Genomic DNA, 13,242 nt, shown 5'->3' on the forward strand with positions numbered 1-13,242 from the left:
GAGCTGAGAAGACTGAGCAAGCCAGGCCCCTGCGAGGATCTGGGAAGGGGGCAGCCCACGTGTTTGGGGCCCGGCTCCTCGCCTGCACCTTCTTCGTGCACAGTGCAGCTGGGGAGGGGAGGCATGTTTTCGGGTGAGCAGACCTGCATCCGAGCCAGTGACACAGGCTGTGGTGATGAGGAAATGCTGGAGGGGTGCGGTGGTGGTGGTGTGACACTCTTTTATAGAGAAGGCGCTCAGGACTGGGAAGGCTTGGTGGCAGGGAATGGGTGCCCAAGGGGAAGAAGCTGCAGCTGGGGGTGGGGGCACTGGAAGGTGTGGTTTCCTCTGCCCTGGATCCTTCTGAGGGAGAAGAGCAGAGTCAATCCCCTAGCCCCCTCGCACACTCGCCCCTTCCTCTCCTCCCCCCACCTCAGTGACATTCAATGACGCAGAGGCCTGAGGTCAGTTGGGAGCCCTAGGGAGGTCCGGAATCCCAAAGGCAGACAGGGTTTTGTGTCTCTGCCCAGCTCCAGTGCTGGGTGAAGCGAGAGGGTGGGATGGGCCTGGGGCTCTCTCAGGCCGCCCCCTTTTCCCTCCCAACACCAAACCAGGGTGTTGTTGGTCCTGGGGCAGGGGTGAGGCTGGGGGCCCTACATTCACAGTTCGGTTGGTGGCAAGGAGCAGGCCCAGGACCTGGGCACCAGGGGTCATGCCCGGGTCCCCACCTGGCACGAGCTGATTGTCATTCGGAGAAGCTCTAGGTGGGAGGGAGTGGCCCTTCCTCCACCCCCTCTGCTGGATCCAGAGGGCAGCAGAGGCCTTGGGAGGGTCTCGGGTTGACAAAGAGGGCTCTGTCCGGAGAGGTTTCCTGAGTGTTCTGGGAGCTTCTGCGTCAGCATTGGGTGAATCTCGAAGGCCATCCACCCTGGAGTCCTCCCCTGGGCTGGTCTGCAGAGAAACCACCACCTTGGCCTAGAAGCAGCTGCCCAAGCTGCCGGCTCTCCATCAGGGGCTTCAGCTGGCACCGCCAGGCTTCTCTCGGGGCAAATTTCCTCATGGGCATCCTTCTAAGCGATGGTGGCTGGATGCTGCCAGATCACTGCGGCAGGCTGGGACCTTTCTTCCTCTTCCCTTGGTTGTCTTGCCTTGCTGTCTATGACCCAGGGAAGAACAGAGGGGCCAGGCCAGGGGGCAGAGGCTGTGTGTGCTGCGGATGGAGAAGACCCGCAGGGGACCTGTCCCGGGTAGGCAGGGTTGGCCACCCCTTCTGCAGCCCCTTGGCCCGGATGCAGGCAGCTGAGGCTGATGACGAGTTGGGATGAACTGTGCGGAGCCAGACCCCGGAGGAGGCCCCATATCCATTCATGGAGCAGCAGAGGCCTCACCGCTGCAGGGACTGCTCAGCCGCACGGGTTGGGATTAGGACAAGAGGGGACAGGCTGAAGGGTGAGCTGGAGGCGGAGGGGACTGGGGCTGGACCTATCACACAAGCATACAATCTGGAAGTTAAAAGGGCCTTTCTGCCTTGAGTCCAGGGGCCAGCTGTCTGTCTGTCTGCCTATTTCTGCTCTCTCTCCCACTGGGGGAGATGATGGTCTGATCCAGCCTACTCCCCGCAGGCAGGAGGACAGGGATGGTGACCCAGCTAGAACTGAGTCCCTGAACCTCCAAAGGGCCAGTGCAGAGAAGATGATAACTAGCCATTCTCCACCTCCACTGAATTCAGGAGAGAGAGAAGTTGGCTGAAACTGCAGTAGGCAAGATTGAGGTTAGATGGCAAGAAGGAATTCCTGATGGTGAGGGATCCTGAGCACTAGATCCGGGGACAAAGGGAAGGGGTGAAACCTTTTTTAAAGCCCCCCTCTAACTTCCCATTGGGAAACACTTGCCCAGGAAGGCAGCCCACACACACTTGATGGTTCCCACTGAGGTCCCACACAAACTAAGGGGGAGGGGGTCTTTGCACCCTAGAGGCGCAAGGGAGCACCCTTCCCCCATCACCTGTCCACTGCCTCCTACAGGGGTGTCCAGGATGGTACTGACTTTGGGGCAGGTCAGACCTGCCTCCTCACACCACAGTAGACCAATGGCTCCTAGGTCTCACCTCCCCAACCCCCATCTGGCAGCTGAGAAGAGCCCTTTCCAACCACCACAGCTCCCAGGAGATGTGAGATTAACCCCTAGTGGGAGGCTGGAGCCTCCACTTCTGGAATTTGAGGCTGCCTTTCCGAAAGGGTTGGGGCGTTTAGCTTTGGCTGGATGAGGGTCAGGAGGAGGGAAAGGCGCCGCAGGATGTGTAAGCAGAGTTCCCTGGGGGGGCTTGGAGAGCAGCAGAGGCCTGGTGGTTAGCAGGGCGTCCCCATTCGTGGAGTCCTTGGTGAAGAGTCGCTGAGCCTTCCCCGGGGCGTAGGGTGAGCCTGCCCCACCTGAAGGGCAGCAGGGGGAGGGGCGGAGACAGGGAAGGATGGGGAGGCGGACACTCCCCCCGCGGCGCCGCGTCCCCTTCCGCAGGGCCGGCGGGTGGGCGCGGCGTGTGCTGGCGCGCGTCCTCGCGGGTGCAGGCAGGAAGCTGGGGCCGCGGGTGGCGCGCGTCAGGCGCGTAAGGCTGTGCTGGGAGCTGTTCCAGTGTGGCCGGCTGCAGGTGGGGGGCCGGGGTGAGGGTGAGGGGCCACGGAGCGCCGCGCGCGTCATTATCTGGCCCCAGCCCGACCCTCCGCAACCCCCGCCCGGCCTTTGGTTGCGCGCTGAGTCTGGAGTTTCACTCTGGGTCCTTTCTTGGGGGCCCCCGGGGAGGGGGTGCCTTCAGGCTGGGCCCGGGCCTGCGGGGCGCCCCGGGGTGGGGGGGCCCCCGGCCGGGCCTGGTGCGAGGGGGAGGGGCTCTCTTTGCGGGACAGGGACCGGCTCCGGGGGGAGGCGCTGGGATGGTGCGCGGAGGAGGCGGGGAGGCCGGGACTGCGCGGGGCCGGGGGCCTGGTGCCGGCTTGGGCTCGCCCTGGGCCCGGGCCACGGCCGGGGGGCTGTTTGGGACGGAGGTCAGCAGCAATGGCCGTCCCTGGGGGCTTCTGCAGCTGGAGCCTGCGGGAGGTGCGGAGGGCAGAAGGCAAGAGACAAGAGGCGGGCAAAGAAACAAAAAGACATTTTCAGAATCTCCCTGGGCACTGAGCTCCAGAGTCCTGCATCCTCAGAGCTGGATGAAACTGAGGAGACCTTGGCACAGATGGATAAACTGAGGCATGGTGCCCCATCCTCCAGAACGGGACCTCTAAGGGCCACACACTCCCAGGCTGCTACCAAAAGAGCTTGTTCCAGGCTTTGTTTGATGTCTCTGTTTTATCTTTAAAATTCGCATGGATTTTACATTCTACTCTATTATATACCCATGTTTATATTAATATGAATAATGTTTTCTCCCAACTGTTCTGGCCTTTATCCTTTGGCCTCAAATGCCCCATGGCACGCCAGAGGCTGTGTGTGGACCCCACTGGCCCCCATCAACCTCTTCCCAAGCCTGGCCTCCTTGGAACCCCTCCAGACACACTCACTGCAGCCACTCCCTTGAGCCCAGTGAGAGGGCTGGGACCTGAGTCAGAAGAGAGACTTAGTTGGGGAGGTGGTGGACAGGGGGTGTGGCTGAGGGTCCTTCCTGAATTATCAATAGCCCTTGGCTCAGGGAAGCGTCTGCTGGTGGGGGCCTTCTGTAGTCACCCTCTGCCTGCCCTGGGACTAGCAGCAGTTTCTCACCTGCTGGTGATGGCTGTGTCAGATGCTGGGACCGCGCCTTGGGGTCTGTCAGGGGGCTGCTGGGCTGCGGCAGGCGTGGGCATGCGGATGCTGATGGGACGGGGGATCCGGCTCCGGGTGGCAGCTGCCCGCCCGGCTTTCCTGGGCACCGCGGGCTCAGAGGCAGGCGTGTCCTCCTCGGAGCCTGTGCCTGAGAGCGTCTCAGAGGCACGGCGCTGCTCCTCACTGGAAGAGGATGAGGCCCCAGAGGCCAGGCGCAGCAGCAGGCGGCCCTGCCTCTTCTCCATCACCAGCCGCGCCAGGTCCTGCTGTGGTCGCGCCCTCTTGCCCCACCGCTCTTTGGCCGACAGTGAGCCTGAGGGCTCCGAGCCTGTGTCCTCCTCAGACAGCAGGACAGGGATTCGGCTCCTGGGGCGAGGGCCTGGCCTGGCATGGCGACTGGGGGAGACGGTGGCCAGTTTCTCGGGACCCGGCTCCAGCAGGGACGCCGGGGCTGGCCCATCGGCAAGGGCTGGGCCATTGGGCAGTGAGTCTGTGGTCACCTCCAAGGGGCTGCTCTCGGGGGGGGCGGACAGGACACAGCTCACCAGCCCTGATAGGGCAATGCCGTTCTCCAGGTACACAGAGGCCCCCTCCTCCGCAGCCCTTCCATCAGAGGGCACCTCCAGGCCCAGCTCCCCCCCAGCGCTGAGCTCCTCAGACCGGGAGGCTTGTCCACCAGAAGACATGACATTGAGGTGGGTTTTCTCTGCAATGTGCACAAAGGTCCTCTCGACTTTGGTGAAGGGCGAGGAGGTGACTGCCACTCCCCCTGCCCCTATGGTCACTGCCCCAGCCCCCGGCCCTGTCCCGGTCCCAGGGGGCTTGGGCTCAGACTTGAGGACAGAGGACAGGGTGCCTGGCTCAGACACGTCCAGCTGGCTGCCAGTGGGCTGGGGCCGTTCGTGCTGAGGAGTGAGGGCAGCCAGAGTGCCCAGGTCAGGGTCAGGGGCCAGGTCGGCAGTGACAGGCGACTTCTTCATGTCGCCAGGGGAGACGAGCACCAGCGTTTTGGAGCCCTCCTCAGGCTCCAGGTCCCCGTCAGCCATGGAGGCTCGGCCCCTGGACTCTTTCTGATCATCGGCCAGCAGCGTGGACGGGGCGCCCTCCTGGCTCCGGTCCGTGCTCCTCTCGCTGCCCTCACTGCTGGAGCCACTGTGTGGCCCCAGCACCTCCCCCAGGGCCACTGCCTCCTCCTCCTCCTCTTCTTCCTCCTCTTCTTCCTCCTCTTCCTCCTCCTCCTCCTCTTCTTCTTCCTCTTCTTCCTCCTCCTCCTCCTCCTCCTCTTCCTCCTCCTCCTCCTCCTCTTCCTCCTTCCCATTTGTTTGAGGCTGAACAGGAGTCAGCGGGACCTGCGGGGTGGCAAGTAGCATGTGCGAGAAGTCCACCCTCCGGACCCTGTTGAGCAGCCGAGCCCGTTCACGGTAATCGGAGAGATCCTTCTTGTAGTCCTGGTAGGGCAGGCTCAGGGGCACAGCTCGCGGGAGACCATTCACCTCAAACGGGGGCGCCACGGAGAATACCTGCAAGGGGCACACACAGGGACCCACTGAGGTCACCCCCCCCCATCCGGGGCCGGAAAAGGCCTGACTGCACTCCCAGGCTAGGAGGCCCGTGAGACTGTGAGTTCCACTAGAGCACATGCTGGGGCTGTTTTGCTCATCGCTCTGTCCCCAGGGCTTAGAATGGTCCCTGGCACCTAGTAAGTGCTCAATAAATCTCTGATGAATAACTGTGTTCATGCTCCAGTTCCCCTGAGGTCCCAGGCCTTGATCCTGGTGGCTTTTCTGTCTACCAGTCTTCCCTTTACCCCGACTCTTCTGTATCCTATGTGTATCCTGAAACCCAGAGGCAACTGCAAGCCATCATAGCCACCATGTAGGAAACCAGGTCCAGAGAGAGGCAGCAAGTGTCTGGGTCAGCCCTTACTGCCTCCTCACAGGGCACAGTTCCTCTGCAGCCAGGGAGCTGGCCACCAGGGCCACCAGAACCTGTCAGACAAGGGCAAAGTTCAGGCTGTCCTCCACCCCTTGAAGTGCAGGCTGGGCCCCTGGAGCTCCAGCCCCCTTCCCACCTGCCTGTCAGCCAGGAATTTTCCAGTCCTCTGTAGGTATGTTTTGAGTCCACACTTCCTCCAAAAACTCACAGCCAGCCTATGAAAGGCAGTTTCTTTTCACTTGATTAAGTTTTACCCTTTGAAGCTTTGTGCAGAGTTCTTGGCAATGTGATGGCATGTCCTTGGTTTTCTAGATTCTTGCCACATCTGCCCTTAGCCCCCTTCCTTCCAGACTCAAAAGGCCTGACCATCTCACCAGGACCTCAGCTGCTGTGTCTTCTCTGGCTCTGCCCTTGACAATCACACACATCCCCAGGCACCCACAATGCACCAGGCCCCATTAGGGCTGACATGGCTTTGTTCCTGGTGGGATGGTACTGATGGTATCCAGCACTTTGTTAGCCTTTTGAACACACAGGGCCTCTGTTTTCCTAAACACAACCCATGCAGATCAGAAGCCCTGGAGGGGCTCCAACACCTTCAGGTGCCATCCAGACTCTCAGGGAGTCCTGCCAGGCATTCCTCTTGAACATCTGTGTCTGCTGCCCTATGCCCCTGGGCACAGCCCTGTCCTGCCTCGTGGTTCCCCAGCCATCAGCCTTTTCCCATTCTGCATTGCCCATCCGTTCTTCTTACGGCTGCCCAAGTGATCTTCCTGAAACTTAAATCTGATCCCATTTCTGTCTGCTTCAAACCTGCAGAAACCTATGGTGGGTCCCACAGTCCTCAGGAGACAGTTTCAGTCTTTGGCTTGGCACATGAGCATCCCCACCCCCCCACTTGTCCCCACCCCACCGCATGATCTGACTCCTACCTTGTGCTCCAACCTCACTTTGAGCAGCACCCTCTGGTCCCCCACTTACGTTCCAGCAGTTCTCTAAATGCCTCATGCATCTCACATTTCTGGGTCTTTCCCTAGGCAGTTTCCTTTGCCCAGGGGGTCCTCTCACTCTCTCTATTGACATGACAAATTCCTATTCTTCCTCCAGGACCCAGCTAAAACAGCTCATTTCCCCAAAAGCTTCTTGTCCACCCACCAAGCCGACTTCATCACTCTACTTGTTTTCCCACATCCTTCCATTACAGAACCTTCCACCCTCTATTTCACAAGCACGTGTTTACATGGCTCTCTTTCTTGATAAACACTGAGCCTCTTAAGGGTTTTTCATTCATTCATTCAAGAAGTCCTTGAATGTCTATTGCCTTGGCTGCTATGTTAGAAGCTGTGAATTTGTGGATCAGCAAGACAGATCTGGTCCTTGTTTTCATGGAGTGTGAAATCTTTAGATTAGGAAATTAAATGGGGATAATGCATCCTCCACAAAGGCTGTGACCATAAATGAGGTCATGTTAGCCATGAGGCTGACTTATAGCGGTTGACTGATAAATGTTAGCTCCCTCCCCACCCTGCCCCCCACCTCCTACCCCCACCCTGCTCACTCTGGTTTGAAGATCATTGATTCCTTCCTCAACCCCAGAAACTCCTGGATGCCACACCTGTGGGCGGGGGGTGGGGAAAGAAGGGGCTCTCCCAGCTGAGGTCTCTGTGCAGTCAGCCCAAAGGCTGGTGGAGGGGAAGGAATCCCCAAGGCCAAGATTTGCTCAAGGCTGTGATTTCTCCCATCCTTAACTGCCATAATCTTCCTCACAGTCAGACCATCAGTGAGGCCTTGATGGAGTGGGGAGGAGCGATGCAAGACAAAATAGCATCAGACACTGGACAGGACCCCAGCACACTCGGGGGTGTGTTCTGATTATGTTTTTATCCTGTCTGGCTCAGAGCTCACCCACCCAGCACTAGATACATCCTACCCAGCAGGGATGTCCTTCAGCCCCACCAAGCCGTTCTTTCTCAGCAGAACTTCTGCCTATGTTCCCTGTCCCATCTCTGACACTTCGGACATCCCTGTTAGAACCACCTTTTCCCTTGCCATCCGGCCAGTTTTTGGATCTCTCAGGAAAAGCCCGATCCATAGGATAGATCCTCTGCTCACAGTGCCCACATTAGATGATCATAGCTGGAACCCTCTCTCCTTTCATCTCAAAGCCCTCCCCTTCCATTACATGAGGGATGAGAGCTGGAAATCAGGCATCGCTGACAATATCAGACTGGGAAACTGAGGCTTGGAGAGAAGCATCAACATGCCCAAGTCACAAAGCACACCACCCAGGGTAGCCCAGAGCTCAGAATTCTTTCCACTGCCTCACCGGCCTCCCATCCTCCCTCGTGGAGAAACTCAGGACCCTCTGCCCTTTAGCAGAGCTGTGAACCTCAGAGTAGGGACAGGTTTGCCCTAAGGATCACTGCCAAGCCCACCCTGGCCTGGGCATGCTGGGTTTTCTATTTCAAAGCCCCTCCCCATCTGGCTCCATGTTGGGGAGGGCCAGGGCTGGGCTCAAGTTCCTCCTTCCTCAGAGAGCAGGAAGTCCTCCCACACCCTTTCTGGCCTCTCCTGGATGCCTGTGCCCAATGCCCATGTGATCCTGTGCTCATTCAGTCAGCCAACGGTCACTGGATAGCCTCTGTGTGATTGGCCCTATAGGCCTGAGGACACCATGGGAGGGGGACAGCAGTGACACTCTCCCAGTCTATCTCAGAGGGAAGAAACAGTGCTGGGTGTCACCAAGCGGAAGTCGGGGTCTGGGGAAGCTCACACCTTCCTGCTCCCTTCCCAGGGCAGTGGCCCTTTATGATTCCAGTCTGCTTATCGTGGTACTCCAGCATGCTTGGCACAACGTGACTTGGGGGTGCTTTTTAAAAAAACAGAGCCCTGAGTCCTACTCCCTAGATTCTGTAGGTCAGAGTTGAGGCCCGGAAACCTGTTTCAAAGCTCCCTGGTGAACCGATGGAGTTTGGCCAAAGGCAGATGTGGTGAGGGTGAATAGTGTGGGAGGAGGAGAGGCAGGCCTTTGGAGCTGAGACAGAGAGAATGAAAGCCTCAGCCCTGCCCCTGCCTCCGCTGAGCCCAGAGCAGCAGCATGTGGCCTCACCAGCTTCAGAACTCAGCCCAAGCCCGTGTTTACTCCAGTCAGCCGGAGAAGTGAACAGAGGTAGACGGACCAGACTCCCAACTGCCCCTGCCACCAACAAAACTGGGCTCTCCTCAGCCTTGACTTCTCTGCTACTGACGCTGGAGACAGGTTACTCCACATACCCCCATCCCCACACAGTGTGCATTGAGCAACTCTCCTGCCTGGACCCTAGCCAGTCCCAGACATTGTGCACTGCACATCAGCCCACAGTCCCAAGGTCAAAGAAGGGGGGCTGCCGATGGACAAGAGGAGTGTGAACTCTGACACCCCGCCCCTCCCTCACTGCAGGGCGGGGAGGGCTTTGTGCCTCTCACAGCAGTGCCCCATCTCCTCCCTCAGCAGCTGCCCAGCGCATACCTCCCATCTCCCCTCCTCCCCAGGGGACCCCCCCCCCCACCGCCAATTGCCATAATTTCCCAGACTGAAAACTGGAGATGAGAAGTCAACAGGGTAGCTTCCTCTGCCCACCTCTGCCTTTCCCAGATTCTTCATCTGTCTGTCCGGGTCTCTATTCTCAAACCACATCTGCCAAGCCAAGAGCCCTCCCTCTGCTCCTCCACGCCACACCCAGGGCTGCCACCCACCCCGGGCACACTGGCCTGTGGCAGTCATCTGGGTGGAAGGGGTAAGATGACCTGGGAAGGCAGCTGCCTACCCTAGGTCTCTACAGATCCTCACATACTTGACCCCCAGATCTCAGTGTCCCCAACCCCTCCCTGGCTGCCCCAGGGCAAGGATCTGACAGCCTGGGGACATTCTAAATGCTCTGCGGGTCAAGAAATGCAGCTGTAGCTTGCCCTTCTTCTATCCACACACTTGCTTTAGGCCCCGAGAAAAGCATCTTCCTCTTTTGGTGCTGTGGCTGCAGGCTTGCAGGGGTGGGGTGGGGGACAGAGAGAGGGTGAGCCCCTCTCCACTTTCACCCTCTCTCTGCAGTCTCCAAAGTCTCTGCAATCCTCTCCTTCTTTGTGTCCCACCCCTCTCCTTGTCCTAGTTCTCCCTCAACCCACATTCTATCCCTGCATTCCCTTGGCTCTGCACAATCCACTCTCTCACTGATCCCCCTCAACAGACCATTCTCCCCCAAGCCAGGGCTACTTCAGACCCCCCATTAAAGCAGGGGATGGGGGAAGGCTCCCGTGCCCTTCCCTCCCACAGGGCTCTCTGGCATTCTGGCTTCCCACCCCCAGCACACACTTGGCCTCAATTGTCTGATCCATAGAAAACTGATCACTACACCCACCTTCCTACTCCGCACCCCGCCTCCAGCAAGTTGGCGATTTGGAGTCGGCCCCAAAGCCCAGAGTCCACCCCCAAAGCCCTCCTGCGGATGAAAGGAGACAGCCAGCCACCTCCTGAGGGTTGCTCAAGTCCAACTAGGCTGAAACCTCCGGTCCCTTTCCGATCTAGCCCGTCTTAGCGGAGGTAAGAGGAGTGGGACTGGATCCATTGATCTGGAGTTTGCCCCCCACCCCATCCCTGAGTCAGCAGAAGACCAGACCCTGCCCTCTGCCCAGCCCGGCGACCCCAGAATTGGTTCTGCATCGAATGGTGGGTTAGGAAGGAGGAGGGTGAAAGAAAGCAGGCGCAGTGCAGGTTCCTGGAAGGCGTCTTTAATCAGGATTTGGTAGTACACAAGCTCTCCGGATTGTCTGCATTAACATACAGGGACTTTAAAAGGCACAAGATCCCTCGCACAGCGACGCCTGACGGCGGGGCGCCCCCCACCCCCGCCCGTGCGTGGCCGTGTGCGCGGGGGTGCGTGGCCGTGTCCCACCCCCCTCCCCGGCGGCGCCGCGCGTGTGCGTGTCAGTTTCAAGTGTTGGATTTGTACAGTACTCGCAGTCTAGGGGCAGGGTCTCAGTGCATGCTCTTCTACCCGGGCCCGGGACCCACCCCCGCCCCCCGACGCCGCTTTGTACACTGAGGACGCACCCCGGAGAGAGAGAGAGAGAAAGAAAAAAAAAAAGCGTCCCATCTTCCTGTGTGTGTGTGTGGTTTCGAGTTTTTCGCGCATGCTTATGCTGGCCGGGGTCGGGAAATAGTGCAAGCTTATAATACAGTATTATTGCAGTACAAAATGCGGGGGAGGTGTGTGTGTGTGATGGGATGGGGAAGCCCAGGAATAAACAGGCTGGGATTTGGGACCTCCGGGAGGGAGGTCCTCTCACCAATCCCCTTCCTATCCCTCGCTCCCCTCCCCATCTCGATCAGGAAGTGTCTCCCAATAATGCGAGGGGGCTCCTTGGGTCCCTGGAGGGAAAGGGCTCAGGTGGGCCCCAGGGCTGAGCTTCCCCCATTCCACCAGTCTCACCTCTTAGGGGGCAGGGGCCAGCCCTCTCCTCGCTCAGTACTGTCAGCCACATGGGCCCCGAACCCCGCCTCTTCACCCTCGGAAGCCCCTCCAAGTGTGGGGCAGGGGTCGACGGAGCAAGTGCAAAGGAAGCAGATGTTGGTCCCTGAGTTTTATTTTCGGGGGTGGGAAGAGAGAAGAGCTGGAAGTGGGGGCATGTTTGGGGAACCCCAGGGCCCTCAGTGGTGTAAGTGGGGTGGGGCAGGAGACACGGACGCAGGGCCTTGGGCCAAAAGGGGGTGTTGGGTGGCTCTGAGAGACCTAGGCTCAAAGCTTGGGTCCCCCTCAACTCTGGGCTCTTTGGCATCCAATTGCAAGGCCAGTTATTTAGCGGGGGGAGGGGGCAGCTCTGTAGGCGGTGAGGTAACTGGAATCAGGGGTGGGCGACAGGGGCTCTTCGAGCCCGGAGAATTGGCCAGCTTCCCCTCCCAGCCCTCGTCAGCATCCTGCCCTGAAGCCCTGAGGGGCGAGCTACCACTCCAGCCCCGCCCCGCCCCGGGCCAGGGACCCTGCGACCGAGAGCCTGCGGAGGGGAAGCTAACACAAGCACAGCGCGGCGCGGGGGCGGCGGGCGGCTGGGGGCGATAACCCGGGGGAGGACTTTAGCAGCAGGCAGCTCGGCGGGAGCGGGGCGCAGAGGCTGACACCCCCTCGGGCGCACACGTCGGGGCGCCCGGGAGGGCAGCTCTGGCGGCGTGAGGGGCGGGTCTCGAGCCCGGGGCTCGGAGGCCTGGCGGTACCCTGATCACGCCGCTTAGCAGCTAGTTAAAAAGACTGAACGTACATTCGTGGTGCGACGGCCGCGGGGGCGGGTCCAGGGGTCGCGGACAAAGGGGAATGTGGTAGATGGGGGTCCCGATACAGTGATAAACCTGTGAGAGGGGCCCGGAAACACGATCCTCGTGCTCTCCTGGGCGGGGGGCCTCTAGTTTGCTGTCCGGAGAGTGCATGAAGTGTGCCTGCAGCTATGGGTGTGTGTGTGTGTGTGTGTGTGTGTGTGTGTGTGTGTGAGGGGGGGAGGGGTGGGCTGTTAGTCGTGGCAAGGTGAACCCCAAGCCCCCCCCACCCTCAGAGCCTGTGCAGGTAGAAGGGAGGGTATGTGGTGGGACGCACGGCGGAACCAAGTGGAAGCGGAGGTCTAGGAAGGTTCCCATAGTCCTTTGGGCTTCATTGCCCCTCTTCCCCCACTGCTTCTTAACTACTCACTTGGGGGGCTGGGGCCATTCAAGCCCAGGGGCTCCCTAAGCTGGGAAGCCCACTGGGTGGTGTGAGAAACCATTTGGGATATTTGAGGGATGTGGTCCTCAGACTGGGAGCCTCTCCCTTAGGGAGAAGGATGCTTTAAAATTTTCAGAGGCTGACCCCACCAGTCCCAGGGGGCACCTCTGTCCCTAATGGGAATAATGCAAACTTTGGGGACGTGCCCCCCAACTTAAGAAGAGTGATTTGCCACACTCCTTGTTACCAAGGACTGCCCATGGGGGTGGGCTGATTCCTGCCCTATGGGCTGGAATCTCAGTGGAGTTTGGGGTGGTGTGGGGTGGTGTTCGGGCCCTCCTTAGAGGTCTATTCTTCCATCCTCAGGTACCAAATCAACCGAAGGACAGCAGGAGATACAGCATTATGCTCCCACAGCCAGGGGCCTCCATATCCTCCCTAAGCATGGTCCCCTCCCCTGGCCACCCAATATAGACACATTGCCACAGCTCTTTCTGCACACCCCAGTAGCCCAGGCCCCCGCAACCACTGCCTGGGCAGACAGCACCACCCCTCCCTAGAAAAGGAGATCTAAGCAGGGCAGAGGAGAGAAATAGCAAAGGAGGGTCCTGGGCCCCTCCACAGAGAGGAACCCTGGCTTTTCCTGGGATTGGAGGGGCCTGCCCCTCTTGGCTGGGGGAGCAAGGGTTAAGGTACCAGCATGGCTCAGAGTTTCCACTATTCCCCCATGTACTGGGCAGGGCTATTCCCCTTTTCCCCACAACTGGAAACGCAAAGGAGATTGCTGGGTTCGGGATGCTAGCGGCAGGGGTGAGTGTTG

At 59.5% G+C, this 13,242-nt stretch overlaps 1 protein-coding gene across 1 annotated transcript in view; it reads right to left on the minus strand.

Moving 5' to 3' along the window:
- Positions 1-2,672: 2,672 nt before the first annotated feature.
- The window catches only part of TTBK1 (tau tubulin kinase 1), a 35,419-nt gene continuing 24,849 nt past the window's right edge, over positions 2,673-13,242 (minus strand). Inside the window, exons 13-14 of the mRNA XM_029243777.1 lie at positions 3,724-5,285; positions 2,673-3,057 (exon numbers count right to left, since the gene is read on the minus strand). Coding sequence (XP_029099610.1) covers positions 2,673-3,057; positions 3,724-5,285 — 1,947 coding nt within the window. The remainder of the gene's footprint in view (positions 3,058-3,723; positions 5,286-13,242) is intronic.

This window comes from Monodon monoceros, unplaced genomic scaffold (genome assembly GCF_005190385.1).
Source record: "Monodon monoceros isolate NGI ecotype Baffin Bay Population unplaced genomic scaffold, NGI_Narwhal_1 Super_Scaffold_3, whole genome shotgun sequence".
Lineage (NCBI taxonomy): Eukaryota > Metazoa > Chordata > Mammalia > Artiodactyla > Monodontidae > Monodon > Monodon monoceros.